General features: G+C 47.6%; 3 protein-coding genes across 11 annotated transcripts; 1 reads left to right on the forward strand and 2 right to left on the reverse strand.

Moving 5' to 3' along the window:
- The first annotated feature begins 359 nt into the window (after positions 1-359).
- LOC306644289 (TBC1 domain family member 8-like) lies at positions 360-12918 on the forward strand. Of its 5 annotated transcripts, none has more exons than XR_013759269.1 (5): positions 360-604; positions 1345-1542; positions 9702-9841; positions 11546-11743; positions 12346-12918. XR_013759269.1 is itself a non-coding variant. In XM_079111113.1 (4 exons), exons 1-3 carry the CDS (start codon positions 557-559, stop codon positions 11735-11737), a joined length of 399 nt encoding a protein of 132 aa, XP_078967239.1. In that variant the 5' UTR covers positions 370-556; the 3' UTR covers positions 11738-11743; positions 12346-12918. The 5 variants fall into 5 exon arrangements, 1 of the variants encoding a protein (XP_078967239.1); XR_013759270.1 differs by having other exon boundaries at positions 363-604; positions 1411-1542; XR_013759271.1 differs by lacking the exon at positions 1345-1542 and having other exon boundaries at positions 369-604; positions 9635-9841.
- LOC306643849 (oxidoreductase NAD-binding domain-containing protein 1-like) lies at positions 3502-5400 on the reverse strand. Its single transcript, XM_079110152.1, has 2 exons — positions 4836-5400; positions 3502-4659 (listed from the first exon to the last, which is right to left on the reverse strand). Exons 1-2 carry the CDS (start codon positions 5014-5016, stop codon positions 3905-3907), a joined length of 936 nt encoding a protein of 311 aa, XP_078966278.1. The 5' UTR covers positions 5017-5400; the 3' UTR covers positions 3502-3904.
- Positions 11633-17664, reverse strand: LOC306644287 (ral guanine nucleotide dissociation stimulator-like 1). Of its 5 annotated transcripts, XR_013759268.1 has the most exons (5): positions 17408-17664; positions 17076-17239; positions 15956-16070; positions 12998-13957; positions 11793-11997 (listed from the first exon to the last, which is right to left on the reverse strand). XR_013759268.1 is itself a non-coding variant. In XM_079111104.1 (4 exons), the coding sequence occupies exons 2-4, from the start codon at positions 17184-17186 to the stop codon at positions 13749-13751; spliced, it is 435 nt and encodes a 144-aa protein (XP_078967230.1). In that variant the 5' UTR covers positions 17187-17239; positions 17408-17664; the 3' UTR covers positions 12790-13748. The 5 variants fall into 5 exon arrangements, 1 of the variants encoding a protein (XP_078967230.1); XR_013759265.1 differs by lacking the exons at positions 11793-11997; positions 17076-17239 and adding an exon at positions 11633-11751 and having other exon boundaries at positions 12353-13957; positions 17408-17657; XR_013759266.1 differs by lacking the exons at positions 11793-11997; positions 17076-17239; positions 17408-17664 and adding exons at positions 11633-11751; positions 16203-16226 and having other exon boundaries at positions 12353-13957.
- Between the last annotated feature and the right edge of the window lie 676 nt (positions 17665-18340).

An 18340-nucleotide genomic window follows, 5' to 3' on the forward strand; every position in this document is an offset into this window, starting at 1 on the left:
TTTTTCCTCTACCTTGATCTGTGAGTGCTGTTTTTGAATCTAGAGTTTGTGTGATTCAGAAACTTTTGCATGAGTGTTGAAATATTCTTGGAGATGTATGCTGTTGGATTGCAAAATGATGGTCCTTGAAAGTGTGCAATAGCCAGCAACCTGGGAGATGACACTGAAATCTTTAAGAAAACCATTGGCACATGAGTTGGGTTTCACCAGCAGCTGTCAGACCGTCTGTACTCTTCCCCTGCGCTGGCTTTGAAGACTTTTGCATTTTAGCTGAAAAGAAACAAATAGAACTTTGGATTGTTATTTGCTGATGTTTGAAGTTTGGCTCCCACTTTATGGGGGATCTGAATTTGCATCTTTTCTCTTTCGGTTCAACTAGTAATCCCTTGGGTTGACATCCAGAAATTGGAAAGGACATCCAACGACTTTGTGGCAGACACCATCCAGATCACCACGCAGAATAAGGAGCATGACTCCTCCATGTTTCTGATCCCGGATGTGGTCTTGAAGATCATGGAGCAGCTGGTAGATGTGATGCTGCAGAGGCTGCTGGATAATGAGGTCTGGAGCCAGATGTGCAGGAGCCAAACCAGATCACCAAGAGGTAGAGCTTCAGTCCCATTCTGACACATGCTATAACAGAGATGATGTCCCTCAGCTGCTTGACCTTTTCATGTGCTTTGCTTAGCACCTTTTTGTTGTGAGGTCTTCGCTGTGTCCCTGCGGCACTGGTACAAGGGCCAGTGTGCATAGCAAACCCCATGAATGCTCAAGATTCTTCCATAAATAGGCGTGGTATTTGTATAGAAACATTTTTTGGTTTTCTGGTGGTGCTGGGGATTGACCCCACATCCTTATGCATGCTAGACCAGGGCTCTACCACCAAGCTACACCAAGTCCTCATCTTTTCATTTTAACTTACGTGGTTGAAAAGTTGGCAGGGCAGCTGAACTGATTTGGATACCTTTGCCATCGATAGAGTAAGTCAGGATTCTCTATAATTTGACCCACGGCAACACCGGTCACAGGGACTGTCAGGGTAGTTGCTTGCAATGTCACTAAGGAATTCAGCTTTATCGTCTGAAGTTCAAACACAGTGTGTGAGCTGGACTTTGATTTGAGGTTTGCAGATCATTACTGGGTAACTAACTGCAGCTCTGATGTCAAGGTGAACCGTTATGAAAGATCCTTAGAGAAATGAGTGACCATAGAGTACTGTCCTGGATTCAAGTTTTTGACATAGTTACAGAATCAGGACAGATCAAATACTACTAGTCATTAAACAGAGATTTTTTTTTTTAATTTACTGTGAAATTCATATAACACAGACCTCACCATTTTCAGGCATGCAGTTAAGTGGCATTAAGTACGTTCACGCTGACACATGACCATCCTCACTGCCCATTCCAGAACTCTTCTGACTTGGTTAAACTAAAACTCTACCTACTAGACACCACCACCCTGTTCAACCTTGCCTGACAACCGCCATTCTGCTGTCTCTGTGGAATCCGCTGGATCCCTCACATAAGTAGACAACACTCAGTGTTTTGCCTTGGGCTTCTTTTGCTTAAAATAATGTCCTCAAGGTTCATCTCTGTCACAGCATGTGTCAGAATGCCCTTCCTTTTCAGGGCTGAATCATAATCCATCGTATGTACATACCCCACTGTGTTTATGCACTCGTCTGTCCATGCACGCTTACTTTACTTTCACCTTCAGTATTGTGAACAATGCTGTCGTGAACTGGGCACACTAATTTCTCTGACACCTGCTTTCGATTCTATTGAGTATTTTTACCCAGAAGTGAAATAGCCAAATTATATAATTCTATATTCAATTTTTTAAAAATCAGCCTGCGTCTTTTACATTAAAATTGTTTATCTCTTTTAACATTCCTGTATTTTTTTTTTCAATTGACGTTTCTTAAAAATATGCAAGGAGATGAGTAAAACATAGCTATAATGCCTTTGCTCCTGAGGCAGTTTAGTATTACAGCATCTGAAACTCTTGTTTTGTAATCCAATTTTGGAGCATTTTTTTTTTTTAAATTTTTTTTTATTTTTTTTTTATTTTTATTTTTTAAATTAAAAAAAAAAAAAAAAAACTGTGCTCCTGTGCCTCTTGAGTACTCAGCTCTCAACCCTAGTCTTCAACCAGGACACTTTGGATCCAACTGGTAAGTCAGGGCTCCCTGTGGCAGCTCAGAGCTTCTGACATTCCCCTCACCTCTGAAACTCAGGTGATCATTTCCCAGAATGCCCATCAGGCTAAAAGCCCCTCTATCCTTCCCACTGAATTCAAATCTGAATCAAATAGTCATGAGCCACATAATGACATTTTGGTCAACAATGAGTCATCCCACACTTTCACCATATAACAATTGATATCATAGCCATCTGAGTTTGTGAAGTATCATCCTGATGGCCATATAATAATGAAATCACCTAACACCACATTTCTCAGGACATACCCCAGTCACTAGGTGGTTCCTAAATGTAATTGACAAATAATCTCTGCTTGAAACCTGATGAAACTCAAAACAGTACAGAGCCTACAGTGGTGATGCCAGCCCCCTTCAGGGGTCACCAATCAATTATGTGTTCAAGCCCTGCAGTCCCTGGGAGGCTGCAACAACAAAGAAAGGGCAACTTCTCTCATCAGCTCAAGAACAGCATCTCAACTGGGCTTTCTGAGTCTCTAGCACTTTGAGTCTCCTTGCTAGGCTCCCTTCACCCTGTAGTGTTCTCCAAGTTGACAGCCTTGGGTCTAAGACCTCTTGTCACAAAAAGAATGGCCAGCCCTCAGGCAGCCCATGAACTGGATTTTAAAAAATCTTAAAAATAAAAAAAGGCAAGAATTACAATCTGCTTTTTAGCAGTTCCAACACAGCAGCCTTGGGATAAATCTATACCACTCTTTCCATCTACTCTGGGAATTGCCCCATTAAGGTATTAAAACATTATTGCTTTCTCTCAGTTATCTAACCAGTATGTGTTCTGTACTGGCTGGTGCCAGGTACAACCCTGAAAAAACAAGGAAATAAACAGCAGAGGAGCAGAATTTTTAAGTGGCTCTAACCAATCCTATGCATACTCCCAGACAGTGTGGGAAGGCAGATTCAACATGGAACCCAGCAGTCAACACCTTTGTCCCAAACAAGCCACCTCCTACAGCAGTAAGGGAGAGAACTAAGACATCAAGAGCTTCACTAGGGAAAAAACTAACAACTGGTCATGATATGTAGGATGTCAGCAAATATGCTAGATATTCAACTCCCTAAAGCAGTTTTCTTAATTTCCCATTTCCAAACTCAGCTCTGATGTTCAAATAAGGCTTCAGGCCATGGTAAAAGTTAACTCCGGCATTAAAATAAATAATTTTCAAAGTAAATTCTTAAGAATGTATTTAGGGCTGGGGATATAGCTCAGTTGGTAGAGTGCTTGCCTCACAAGCACAAGGCCCTGGGTTCAAATCCCCAGCACCGCAAAAAAAAAAAAAAAAAAGAATGTATTTAAAATTCTAAGTTCATTGAATATAAGACATATGGATTGCTGTCAAATAATTTAAAGATAGTCTACAGTTCACACAAAACCCCACAATTTCATGATTAAACCTAAGTATAATTTTTCCTATAAGGGTAATGAAACGTCTGTATTGAGATAAATAATTATTGATAAAAGAAAATCAATATAGTAAAAAATAGTTTGATCAATGAAGTCTTTGTAAGAAGTTTCTGTCAGCTAGCTTTTCTTTTATTCTCCAGCTTGTCATTTAGTTCGAAGCCTTAAAAATTATGACAATTCAAGTAGAGGTAAATCCACCTTGCCACAGAAGATATAAAATCACATCTCTTACTCTCTGGAATGGATCTCACTTCTTTCTTTTTTCCGCCTTTGCCGGCTCCCTACCACCACTTCTCAAAGCAAATGTGTTCTTTGGGAACATGGTTGTTTTCCAGTTGCTTGGAGAAAAAATCTGTCATTGGAGGTGGGCCACAAATATAGAACAAAGTCTCTTTTGAAATATGGTCTTTTATCTCCTCTTCTGTTATTCTTCCTTCCGTGATGTATGGCTTAAGTTCGGCACTGATTTGTGTAGTCTGTTTTGTAACATGCAAACTGCATGCAATCTTCTCAGGAAATTCATTTACTAAATCGAAGATATTTTTCTTAAACAGGAGTTCACTGGTGTTCTTTGCACTGTAGAACAGTTTTATTGTTCCTATCTCATATCCACTTCCTTTGTTTGCCCGCTCGCGGTGGAGATCTGCCGAGTGCCGCAGGATGGAAAGCAGGGGGTTAATTCCAACTCCTCCTGCAATCAACACGAGGTTTCTAGGGGCATCTGTGGGCTGAGGGTCAAAGAAGAAATCTCCACCTACTCTCACAGCCACTTCAGAGTCAAGTGTACACTTATTGTGAATCCAGAGGGCAGGCGGGTGGTTTGTATATTTCACTGCCAGCTCTATCATTCTCTCTTGCTCTAGCAGTCTGGGACTGGAGCATATTGAAAACCCACCAACTACAGAGACTCCTGGAATAAAGAAATCAATCCACTGGCCAGCTTTAAAGGAAAAGTCTTTATCGGCAATAAGCAAGCGGAGGCTCTTCACTGAGGGCGACTCACTGGCAGCTCCACACACCTTAGCCGCTGCAACCACTGAGGTAAAGGGTGAGGATCCTTTAGCTCCCAGCCCTTGACACCCCTTCAGATGGCAGATTAGCTTTCTATAGTCTGAATATGGTGGAAAAACTGTACATGGGGAGGGTAACAAGCGTGTCCACCTTCCTTTCTCAGATGTTAGTGCTTTCTCCCTTGATGAAATAGGAAGTGGTTCTCCCAGCGCATGACAGTTGCAGTTCTCTCCAAGTGATCAGTTTTCCTTTGTGATTTCATCATGCTGGTGAGACTGAGGTGGCGCAAAGTACAGAGCATCAACTTCGAAGCAGCAGCCTGAGTGCAGACTGCTCCCACGTAGCCTCGCAACAACCGAGAAATTAAGACAACACGTGCCATGGTGTTTCTTTAGAAGTCCATGAGATTTTAGGAGTTATTCAGTGTATGGCTGGTTGACTGACTGACACAGTATATTCTGCTCCTGGTATTACACTGGCATCTTTGAATACACACCAGTTGGAATATAGACACTTTTTCCACATACTAACATTCTAAGTTCCTGCAGCCAGGAGCTATAAATTGTCCCTGGGCTCAAGGTCACTTGGTGAAGCGAAATCCCCATGAGAGCTGGTCGTCTGTCACCCGTGAAGGGCAGAGAGGACGCTGAGCTGCTCCCACCGCCGTCTGGAACCAAAGTAAAGCAGGGCCCTCCCTTTCCTGAGGGCCAGGCGGGTAAAGGCTGCAGCCCTTGGAGAGCAGTTCGAGGCCTTTCTGCGGTCCCCGACTTGATGCCAGCATTTTTTATTTTGATTGTTTGAATTAGGGATGCTCAACTGCTAAAGTCTACATAAATCTTGTAAAATCTGAAAAACTCTGGAATTTGTAATTCTTCTGGTCCCAAGCATTTGCAATAAGGCTGAATCAACCTGCAGTGAATTCATTCAAAGCCGTGAGGTCTAGTGTTCAGTGCTAATACAAAGAAAGTCATTTTGCAAACAGCAGATCTCTTCCTCCTTAACACAGGCACTTTCTTCTGACTATCTGGTGAGGGTGCATCTTTCTAAGGGTGGTCCTTGAACAGCAGCATGCTTGGGTTTCATGTATTCAGAATGACTTCAGGTCCCTTCCAGCTGTGTGCATGTATTTCAAACTGGTCATGTGTTGCCACAAGAGGCACAAAAAAGAAAAAAAAAATAAAATAAAATGCTCTTGGTAGGTTTCTTTTCCCTTTTTTCCCAAATTGGTTAAATTCAAATAAACTCCACGTGGTGTTGGGTCACCTGTGATATGTGACAGTTGTTTCGGAAGATGGATGGTACTTGTCTCTTCCTTACAAAAGAGACTCTTGGGGCTCTGATCATTATTTTTGTTTCCTGGTCCCAAGTGCTCACGTGCCTCTTAGCTGCAGGACCCCCAGTATGGTCCCCAACTTGGGGTCCTGTGTTTTAAAAAAAGACAACAGAGTATGGGGAGAGCCAGGCTGTGTCAGTGAGATAGTTGGTATCCAAGTCCTTTCACTCCAGCTGACAAAGATCTGTCACATGACAGACCACAGTTAGCAGCCCTGAGGGAACGAGTTTGTGGCGTATGCATAATTAGCAGGCTCATAAAAGCGCCAGCTGAAGGTTTCCTCCTCTCTCTGTGCGTAGTCTCAGGCACAGGAGGCCAGCTCACAGGCCGGTGTGTGCTGGCGGCCCCGGGGCATCGGGATTTCAGATGTATCCTGGCCAGCTCCACTTCAGATGTGGCATTTTGGGGCAAATTGAGGAGAAAAGAGGAAGGTGGAAGATCTGTAGCACCTGGCTCCCTTGTGCTAAATCCAGCATCTTGGAAGAAAAGGCATGCCTATCGTCCACAACGTCCTGCAGAGGTGTCCTGCGGCGTTACACATGTTAACTTCAGCTTCAGCACCAAGCCTGCAGTGGGCTGCTTCATGTTCTGTCAGCACATTTCTCTCCTCCTCGTTACGGGCTCATGCAGCAGTGTATGCTAATTCAGGGTGGTTCTGGCACCTGCTGCTGCAGTTTCAGCTAGAACTCTCTGGCCCTGAGTGCTTTGGCCTGTGCACAAGGCAGCTCTGCAGGCACCTGGCTTCTAGGCAGGTCTCCATCCTGGGGTGCTTGTGCCTGGCTCAGACCCCTCAGCTCCCGCCTTCTCAGCATTGGGGCCTGACCTTGTCTGTGGAGGGGAAGCAGAGACATTGAGTGTGGCAAGGTCTAGGAGGCAAGTCGTGGCTAGCTGGCTGGGTTTCTGATGTTCAGAGCAGGGAAGTGATACGTTTAGCATCAAAACTGCCACCTGCCTGGAACCTTAAAAGGTGTTGTCACTCCTGTCTTCATGAAGAGCTGGTTTCTCACCAGGGCACTGTTTGACTTGAATTGTGCTAGAAATTGAAGCATGTGTTGAGACACCGCACAATGAAATTGGACAGCTTTCCAGGAGGAAGGGCCTTTAAGGCCTTCTGGGGATTTCGTTCTTGTAATTTGAGGTTTCTGGTCTCAAATGTGCCCAGAGGGAGCGAGGACGGGGTGTGGAGCATACCCAGCTGCTCTGAGGCCACAGAGAGGCCTCAGCTGGTGGCTGAGGTAGCAGGTGAACTGAGAGGAGACTGCTTGCTCTTAGCTGCCTCACTCATGAAAACCGTATGATAATTTCAGGACTTGGGTGCAAAATAGATAGCAGTCCTCCTGCCCTTAGAGCTCAGGGTGGGCTGCTGGGATTTGTGCTCATTCCTGTCTTGGTGTGCCTTGGCCCTGACCCCCTCCTGAGGGGGAAGGGAAATGTCCCTCTAGGGAGGAATTCATCGGCACCAGAAGCACGCTTGTGCAATGTGTGTGAGGAGTAAGATGTGTGTAAGGAGTAAGCGTGGACTTTAAGGTTCCTCAAGCCAGTGTGGCCAGCACGTTTTGGGGAGGAGGACGTCAGTTTTCCAACTCATTTTATGTGTGTTATTTAAATTAAATTAGTTTTTAACAGATACGTAAAAACCTAGGGATTGTACATGTCAATGGGGAGCCCTAGGGTGTTCTGATGCAGGTGCACATTGTGTGATGTTTAACTCGGGTAAACCTACCTGTCACCCAAACATCATTTCTTTAGGGTGAAAATAATCAAAATCCTCTCATCTAGCAGTTTGAAGTATTCGGTGTGGGATTGGCACCTGTAGTCGCCTGCTCTGCGGCAGCACCCCGGAACTTCCTGCTCCTTCTCTCACTGGCTCAGAGCCCGTTAGGCCACCTCTCTGGCCTCTGGTTTCCACCATTCTACCCTCAACTGCTATGACAGCAGCGTTTTTAGATTTCAATGTAAACGTGTTGGATGTACTTGGCTCTCAGGGACCTTGGGGTCCCCCTGAGGGACCTCACCTTCCATTCTTGCACTGTGTGAACTTCTTTTTCGTTGTTCTTTGTAGTTATACTCGACCATCATGTGTCCTTTGTCATATCCTACATCCATGGAGCACAGCTTCCTTTCTTGTGCTTGTACGAGATGTGGAGCTACACCAGGCGTATGTTCATATACGAACGTAGGACATTGTGTGTGATTCAGTGTGTGAACTTGCGCAGTGCACTTGGCTGCCCCTGCCTCCCTGGTCCTCCTCTGGAGAAAAGTCAGGCTCCTTTTTGGTTATTCACATCTGAACAGTTAACCCTTTCAGTGGGCAGTTCAGGTTTTACAATATTCACAGGACCACACAATTGTCACCACAGCCACGGAACCTTTTATTACCCTCCAAAGAAGCCTCGCATTCATGAGCAGCCACTCCTTATTTTTGTCTGTCAGCCTCGTATGTGGACATTTCGTGTAAATGAACCTGGCACCCCGTGGTCATTTGTGTCTGGCTTCTTTCACTCAGCCTGAGGTTTCCAAGCTCTGTCCATGCACACTTTCTGTTGATGGCTGAGTACTATCTGCCCTGCTTGAGGGGATGTGCCACATTTGGTGTGTCCATTCATCAACTGGTGGACATGGGGTACTTTCCATCTTCGACTATGAATCTGTTGCTGTGAGCATTTGTGTGCCAGTTAGTGGACGTCAGTTCTCGAGTCTGTTGGGTGCATTCACCTGGGAGGGAATGTCTGGGTAAACACTAGGTCCACTTTCAATGTTTGAGGGCTTCTGGCTGTTTGCCAACATGAGAGCAACATTTGGCCTTCCACAAGCAGCATGCGAGGGCTCCACCTTCCCCATGTCTCACCGACGCTCACCCCGCTTATCATCTGACTTCTCCACTTGTGGCCTCTGCTGCCATTTTTGGAGGACTTCTCAGTTATTCAAACCAGGGTGGAATGCTTATTTTGAAAGAATGGACATTTTTTTAACTGTCTGTTTTATCTCAACTCCCTAAGGTTTCCCTCCCAGTAATGGGAACAAAGCCTTTAAAGCTGTTCCAGGAAACAGCCCCAAACACAGAGTAAAAGAGTAATTGGAGCAAGATAGTATTCAGGCAGTTAAGACACCAGAATCTAGACCCTGTTGTAAAACATTGTGAAACATGTTGTATGTTATCAGCAAACCCAGACCCCCTTTGAAATTTCCCGGCAGCTTTGTTCCCTTTTCCCTTTCATGTGCGACCCCTCCCGATGTGTGGTTTCTGCCTTTATAAACCTACAAGATTTTCTGCTAGGGACTCGACTCCTCGAGTTGGGTCCCAGCGCGCTGGAATAAACACCTCTTGTGGTTTGCATCAAGTGACGCCTCCTGTGGTTGATTGGGGTTGCTGTCGATCCATGGGACAGAGTTGGGATTTCCTTTTTGGGGGCCTTACAATTTGAGTTCATGAGTTTTTTACTTTCTTGCTGGTGGGGACAACGGGCTCTGCTCCTTGCACTTGCTCGGAAAGTCAACTGAATGTCTGGATGGGCCGTGGGGCTCACAGGCTGTGGAGGGGCATGACTTTTTTTTAATTTCAGTCACTAAACTAACAGGTTGTGCCAGCGAGTTCAAAAGTGTTTTCCTTTTCAATCTCGTGTCTGTTGACCTTTCCATATCTTGACCTCTCCCCACCTCTCACCAGGAACCTTGAAAACCAAGCACAGAAGGAGCTATTTCGAACCTTTTTCAGGCTACCAGGAAAGGAGAAGCTGCACACTGTGGTGGACTGCTCCTCTGGACGCCCTTCAGTTGGTTCCACACTGCAGGACACATGTTTTCCTCTGACAGCTCCACCTGCTTTGCCAGCAGAGAAGATGGCTGCTACAATGTTGTCCTTCCGCTCAGAGAGGTACACCCTGCCTCTCCCTTCTGCTTGACCTGCCGTGCACACTTTGATGCACCCTTTCATCTTTTAACCCATGTGGTTGAGTCCATTTTGTTACTAAAACAAAATCCATGATGCCAGATTTACTTATTAACCAAAAAAAAAAAAAGAAGAAGAAGAAAAGGCTTAATGAACTCCCAGTCCTGAGGCTCAAGAACACGGTGGTGGGTGAGCACCAGTGAGGGCGTTGTGGTGAACAGTGTCCCCATGGCAGGAGCATGAGTAGACGGAAACATCATGTGTGAAGACAGGAAGCCAGAGAATGGGGAGAGACCATTCTTTGTAACAACCCCTGTTGTGGGAACGAACCAGGTCCCATAATCCCTACTGAGGGCTGTTCTTCCAGTGACCCATCCATCCCCTACTAGGCCTCACCTCTTAAGGTTCCACCACCGTTTAATGCTGCCCCATTGGGGATCAAGCTTTCAACACAAGAACTTTTGGGGGACACATTCAAACTATATCCCAAGCAGAGCAACTTGGGTCATCTGATGGCCAGGCTCCAGGAGGGCAGCGTGGCCTGAGTTATGCCATTACCCCTTCAGCCTTCCTTTTTTCTCTTGTTGCTATGGCAACCAAAGGTTGCCTAGAAGTGATGGTAAGAACATCGTACCCTAACCCCACACTGTTGATAAAGCTGTCATTCAACAGTACATGCCTCGCAATTCGAGCTTTTCCTAAGCTCTTAGGAAGGGATCCTCCCCTTTTGTTGCCAGAAAAAGACAAAGGAAAAGGCAAACTATAAAAAGCTTCACCTTTAGAAAATACGTGGCAAATTGGCGTTTATACTCTCGTGGAACTTGTGAAAGAGTTAAAAATGCCTCCTGTGTTGGGATCAGGTCCCTCCTATAACTCTGTGATTCTCTCTTTGGAAACGGGAGTGTGGGCAACCTGAGTTTGCTTCTGGATTCAAGCAGCTCCGCCTTCATCTCAGGCATCTCTGCTGAGGGGTACCACAGCTGTCACACGTCAAGACCTCTGGGGTCTCGCTTCTCGTAGCTTAGGTCCTGAGCCTGATGGTTTAGAAAGTCAGTGTTCTTCCTCATGTGATTTCCCACCTCCATCCCCCCCTTCTGCAGTAGATGTCTTCATTTTGCATGCATTGTTATCAGTGGAGCAAGAAATGGACATGATGACCTACATCCCTAACAAATTGATTTTGGAATTCTGCATACCATCAAATTTACCTTGTGACCAATTTGTAAGTGGAATCCTACAGCATTGTCATTTTGGGACTTGTTTATTCCACTGCACAATGTCCTTAATGTTGATCCACCTCTTATCTGTTAGAATTCCCTTCCTTTGGAAGTCTGAGTAATATTCCATGGTGGCCTAAACCACAGTTCCCTTATCCATTCATCTGTCCATGGAAGCTTGGGTTACCTCTACCTCTTGGTGATTGTGATTGATGCTCCCTTGCACACTTTTCAACCTTTACACCAGGTCGTTATTGCCATTATTCCATGTTAGATTAACTTCTGAGCATGTACGTGGAGGCCTGCCTTCCTTCTTTTTTGTGGTCCTTACTGTGATTCCAATCTTTTTATTAGAGTCTTGCAATTATACATAACAGTGGGATTCATTGTTCTGTATTGGCGCATGCGCAGAACGTAATTGGTCAGATCCGTTCTCCAGCACCTCCCCTTCACGTGCCGTCTTTTGCATCAGGTAGTGAGCATGGAGAAGATGGAGGACACCAGTCTGCTGCCCAGCCCCATCATCGTCAGCATCAGGAGCAAGATGGCCTTCCAGTTCATCGAGCTCAAGGATAGAGAGACCTTGGTGGAGGGCCAGCTTGAGAGACTGAAGCAGGTCCATGTCAACCACCCTGTGCACTATGACACCTCAACCAATGACTAGGACATGGTAGGAGCCTGCAGCATGGTGGCTTTCCGTGACGACAGTCCCCCTCTCACCACCTCTGTGTCAGTGGGCTCCAGAGGGCATGTGCAGGAAGCTGACCCCCTTGGGTGTGAGCACACAATGTGCTAGAGATGATTGGGCCTCCAGTAGTCGGGGTGTGAGTCTGGTGTCACCTCTGATGGGCTGGGTGTCCCGAGTGGGCATTGAACGCGATGGGGGGCTGGTCGGGAATCACACCACTGCTTGGAGGGGTTGAGCTGGTGTCCCCCAGGTTGGCGGGGCTGGTGGTGTGCTCCATGGGTGGATGTGGACCAGATACGCCCCTCCACGTCCAGAGGGATTGTGGGGCACCCCCACCTTCCTCACAGGCTGGGGTGCTGCCACACCCCAAGGTTGCAGGGTTGATGCCCTTTGGAGCAGACAAAACCTGCTGAGAGAGATGCTCCCTCTTCTTAGGGTTGGATGACTGCAGAGAAGGCCCTGGGTCTGCCAAAGCCTCACCTTCTAGAACTTTCATTGACATATACTTTTAAGAACACATTTTAAACTAATACTTAATAATGGTGCATATTTTCCTCTTACTTTTGTTTTGTTTTCTTTTAAAGGCTGGACACACATCTCCTGTTTTGTACTTGACAAGCATGTGCAATGAGCACAAGTTTGGGGATCTCAAAATGGTGTCCTGTCACAGCAGCAAGGAGCATGAAGACAAGAGCCCACCTGTGCACCCGGACCCCTGACCGTCGTCCTCCAGCCTTTGGGCAGCCAGAACCCTGACTCCCGCCTGGTGGGTGAGGCCACTCCTTTCCTGGTGTGCCATGGGCACTGGAGGCTGGGCAATGACCATGGAGGGTGTGGCACCTGAGCACCAGCTCCTCTGGACCCGGGTGGAGAGGTGGCCGTGGACCTTGGGCAGCAAGGGCTCTCTTGAGGGCTCAGACAGCAGAGGGGGAGCGGCCTTTCCCCTGTCCGTTAGTGGCTCTCCTGTCATTCCTGCCGTGTGACTTGGGCAGCGGGCAGTGCCGGCCCTGTGGGTTTTCAGGTGTCAACCAAGTGTTCCTCCCACTGGCCGGTGGCATCTGTGAGCATCTCAGTGTCAGTTTCCCGCGTGTGTGTCCTGGGACAAAGGGCTGCCTATCCTCTAGTTTTATGAATTAAAATTATTTTTGCTACATTCATACTTTTTTCTTTATATGGAAAATTTGAGGCAAATAGACTCCAATTTCATAACTAGACTCTAAGTGGCAGTGAAGAGACTAGTTTTGGCCTTGTCACTACCTTGGGGACCAGGTGTGGCTGCAAACCTTATTACCCCACACTCCTTCTCAGTCACTGCAGCTCCTGCAGCATCAGTTGTTACTTTTATTGATCCAGACTGAACCTTTCTTTTCAGATGTGATGCATGCCCACACACACGTGTGTATTTATGTTTATATATATATACATACATACATATATACACATATGTGTACATATATATGTAATTATTTCCTTAATCCATAATTTCCTAAGTATTGAGCATATATGTGTCCTCCCATTGCTGGGGAATGCAGATTATTAAAAGCATTTCACCATAAATATCTCAAACTCTGTCTCTGAGCGTGTTTGCTTGCATGTCTGTTTAGTGTGTGCGTGTGTGTGCCTTCATGCGTGTGAGTGTCATAATATCCAATATTTCATTTCTCCCATTGGAAATTGAGTCAGAAAATGCAATCTGCCATACTCCCAATATCAAAATGTCATTTTGATCAAGTGAAACATTCTTTCACCTAGGGTTGAATGTTTCTGCTCAGAATTACTGGTAAAATGAATAGATTCAAATCATGAAAGTGGATCAGAATACAGAAACATATTTTAGAAAGTGCAAATAGTTTAAACAGCAAATGTGTAACGTAGTGAGAAACTTGTTACTAAAACTTTAAATAACAAAAGACCTAAGGTCAAATTATATATGGAATCGATGAGTAACCATTTTAGAGATCAATCTCATTGATCATGGTGCCATGCTTCAGCACTGCCCAGAGAGACAGGAGCAGATTCTTGTCCACAGGTTCCAGTGGTGACCTCGCACCTGAGCTGCCTCATAAGAGGGAGGTTGGGGAGACATCCAGTCATCATTTTCCTCCTGAGGGTAGGTCCTCTTCCTCAGGAGAAAGTCTCTCCTGACATGGGGATTCATCCCATAAAAGACGTTGGCGTTCTTTGGAATCTTCATTTCTGGGGAGAGAGGGGTACAGGTTGGATAGGTGGCCCTCGAGACGTGCAGAGCAGGACACCCCAACATCTGATGGCCTCTGCCAGGAAAGGCCTGAGCCACAGCCCTGAGAGCTGTCCAGATCAGCTCCAGTACCACCAGACACATCCTCAACCGTCCTCCCGGAGGAAAAACTAGGTCTAGGACTTCACCAGGACTAATGCCTGTTGCCTCCAAAGGCTTTGGGCTCCAGAATATCACAGTTCCTCTTGACTGGGCCAACGCATACCCCTAGGGATTACATCTGAAATCTCACACAGATGACTCGTGCTCAAGGTTTCACCCCCAGTTCAGCCAGGTTCACTGGTGGGTTTTGGGGGAAGCATTCCATGATGTGCTCTGATGGGATCATGAAATACTCAGTCAAGACGAAGACAACACTAAGCACGGGAGGAAATGGGAGAAGGTTGGGCATGGATGGAGGAAGACCTGAAGAGGGAGAGGCCCTCTGCACATATTTTGCTGGTGCTCCCCCCCCCCTTTTTTTTTTTTTTTTTGCAGTACTGGAGATTGAACCCGGGGCCTTGTGCTTGGGAGGCAAGCAGTCTACCAGCTGAGCTCTACCCCCAGCCCTGGGGGCTCCTCTTAATCCTCATTCTCCTAGAATTAGTCCTCCTCTTCTTCCCGTCTTTCTCTCCTTCCCTCTCAGTCTCCTTATATCCCATTCTATCCCCTGGTTGGCAAGTGCTCCATAGCTTGCAGGTGCCACACCCTCTGCCACTATGCACACTCTCAGTTCAGAACCAAATGGAATGCTATGAAAGCCAGAGCCAAAACAGGGGTCCCCTGCTAAGTTATTTTCCCCAAGGATTTGACAGGGAGGAAAGTATGACCAACTGAGACACCTCGTGTTAGCCACGTTCTGCCATTGTTGCTAGCCAGCTCCACGTGGACCAGGCATGCTACAAGGGAGGCCACATCCCAAATGCTGCCCTACTGAGATCAATCATTCCAAAGACCAGGAAAGGGACTGCTTCACTCCCACATTTTGCTATGGTCCAGGGATGCAACAACCCCCAGTGGGTTTCAGATGGCCAGCGAGTCCCTGGTCTGAACACCTGTCTCCTGCCGCCCTCTTCTAAAAAGGGCCTGTTCTCTATTTGGGTTTGGATGGGTGTACCTGTGCTATGAATTTCTGAGCCTACCAAGGCTTTAGCCTTCTACTTCCGTGAACTCTACTCACTTAACAGAATTAGTGGATTAGGATATGAGAGAATGTTTCATAGGCTGGTTTTGGATGCGGTTTTCAGTGTAGACAGAAAGGGGATCATGGCTGCTGCAGGGTTTTGGCTCACAGAAAAGAAAACAGCAATGGCATTAATTACAGGTCAGCTTTGTGGCATATGTGCCTAGGAAGCCCTCATCTGATTTTAGTGAGGGAAAATAACCTGGCTCTACTGATTCCATCTAGGCAAGTGGACTCGGGCACAGAGGGCTTGGTCATTTGTGCAGTGTCAGACTGTTGAGGCTGTCTCCCGGTCTGTTCTGTTTTCAGATTTAGTCCTGTTCCGGCTTGCTAGGATACTGACAATGCTCTGCCCAGGGAGTGGATTTCTGGTCATGGAGAAGGCTTTCCATAGTCCTGCTTCAGTCCACAAATGCATCAAGTGCATCCTTAGCCCCCGTGTTGCCATCTTCCTCTGCAAACACTCCTCTCAGTGAGCCCTGGGGCCACATGACCCCTGCAGGAATGCTTTCCTCCTCGCTCCTCACTGATGTCAGCATTGAATGCCTGTTGCTGTCCAGGGTTGGACACCTGGTGGGGAGGTGCACTAGCCCCTGGGGCTGATCAGAGAACCTGGAGACCTTTGTAGCAGTGCCAGTGTGGTTTTCTTTGTGCACCAGGCCCACCAGGCCCTGTTGGAGTGTTCTTCTGGGTCAGATTCTACTCTTTTGGGCTATGAGTTGACCTGAGTGCACTTCCTCAACATGGCTCCCCACCATCTGACTGTCCCACTTACTGTGCTGTTGGGAGATGATTTGTCCCAGCTCATAGTCTTCTGGCTCCTCCTCCATCAGCAAGTGATGTTCCAGGGCCCTGCGAATGACGGCAGGAGCCCTGTCGTTGCATGTCACCTGCATCAACGTGGGAGATAGGCCTTGAGGAAATGGGCCTTGGGGTGGCTACCCAAGAACAGTGTCAGGGACATTCAGGGGGAAGCTCAGTTCTAAATACAGGGGCACCATCATTACTCACTAGTCCACCACCTGAGGGTGGCCTCCTGGTAATCGCCTGGGGCCTTCCTTGGGGCTATGACGTCAATCCTCCTACAAAGGTCTGCCTGGCCCTGCCATTGCCCTTTGTGGAGCCACATTTCACTCAGGGTCAAAGGACAACACAGCCTGGGTAGAGAAACACTCTCATGCCACCACAATGGAAGGAATGGACCAGTGACCTACTCTCTCCCAGGGCTGTTGCGGAATGCAGGGTGAATTTGGGGGTGGCCCAGGCAGAAACCCAAGAGACTTTGGTTGTGATTTCAGGGCACAGAACACACTCAGGCAGAAGACCAATGATAGCCGTGAGAGCTCCTGGCCTCCAGAGGCTCAGTACTGCCTGGGATGGAGGAGGACACCTCACTCAGGCAGGGTGGCATGGGAACGGGCCCCTGTACAGCGCCTCCCTGGAGGCGGAGTGTGCTCCATCCACATGAATATCGCTTCTACAGCGAGACCCTCGGCGCCCTTTTCAAGGGTAGGAAGAATCTCATGTTGCTCTCCTCCTCCGTGTACACCAGCATTCTCCATCCCACACAGTGCAGCCTGCATCCTGCATCCTGCATCCTGCATCCTGCATGCTGTCCTTTTCTCACCTCCCACCAAGACCTGCCCTGCACTTCTGGTCTGCACACTGCCATCCAACACACACTCCCTCACAAACGGGCGTGGAAATGGTCGCACTCTCCCTCCACTCGGGTCAAGCCCTTAACAGTGACCTCGCTCTTCTTTATTCCCATCTTTCTTTCCTGACCATGGAAAAAACTCCCAATTCAAGAGGGCAAGAGTAGACCATGGTATGGGATTTGTGTTTCCTCCCTGCCCTGGGAGAGCACCAGGGGACACCTCTTCCACCAGGCTTACCAGGACAGTCTTGCCATCCTTGCACTCTGCTGCTCTAGCCTGATGTGTATGAGGCAGCTGTCTTTCACCTGTTTCTTGGACCAGGACAGTGAGCATCTGCCCATTATGCATCCGATGGCCCTGGATTTCTTCGTGTGTTTTGTGGCCATAGGCTTGGGCCTAGCCTTTTGAGAAGAGGTGTGACTGGAGGCTGGGCCGATGTTAAGACACCATGGCTGAGGCCTCAGAAGGTGATTCTGACAACTGTGGGGGATGGAATATCAGCAAAGGCCAGAAACTGACGGCCACCCCCACCTGTGCTCACGCAGGAGACACCCCGCCAGCAGGCTCACCAGGATGCACTGTGAATCCCTCCTGCTCTGCTCCTCCAGGTGGACCTGTAGGAAGCTGCTGTCTTCTGCCTGCTCGTTGTAATGAGGCAGTAGGGAACTGCTGTTGGTGACAGTATTGGTACCGGAGTCCTTGCTTTCAGCGGCCTGGGGCAGTGGTCTGGCTGCCACTGAAGAGCTGCTGCTCACAGCTGGTGGGATCGTGGGAGTCACTGAAGAAGGTGACGCCAAGAACTGTGGGGGACGGAAACATCAGCAGAGCCCAGAAACTGTCACCACCCCCACCTGTCAGGTGCTCTGTGGGCATTCTAGAACATATATGTCCAGGAGCTGAGGCTTTTTGTCACCCTGGTGGATGTGAACAGCACCAGGGGTAAAGAGTGAGTAACGTGGGTGTTACCTCCTTTTCTTGCTGTTGGCCCACTTCCTGGTGAGTCTTTTCCTGAGGACAAAATCAAAGTCCACGCGGGGATTGATGGCATAGAACACATTGCCATCAGCAGGGATCCTCAGCACTGGAGAGGGCGGGGCAGAGGTTGGAAGGGGAGTGACACTCAAGGGGTACACAACAGAACACCCCCCACGACTGACAGCCTCTGGCAGGTCAGGCTTGAGCTCTGGACCTGAGGGCCTTCCAATCTAGATGATGTTCCACCGAGGGCATCCTCAGGGCCTTTCCCTGAGGAAAGAGTATGCACGGGATCTAAGCCAACCTACCAGCTTCCAACAGAAAGCACCCTGGACCCCAGCACCTCTCTGTTCAGGTAGAACCTGCCATGGAGACCATGCTGGAGTTTGCATCATGATTTGCCATCAGTGGCTCCTGTGTTGGAGCTGCAGTGTTCACACACGGGGTTCAGGAAACCATGTGATGGTGGATGCTTTGACCTCACAGTGGAATAATCCAGTCACACATGAAGACACTAATGGGAGGTG

Source organism: Sciurus vulgaris (genome assembly GCF_902686455.1).
Source record: "Sciurus vulgaris genome assembly, chromosome: 14".
NCBI classification, from domain to species: domain Eukaryota; kingdom Metazoa; phylum Chordata; class Mammalia; order Rodentia; family Sciuridae; genus Sciurus; species Sciurus vulgaris.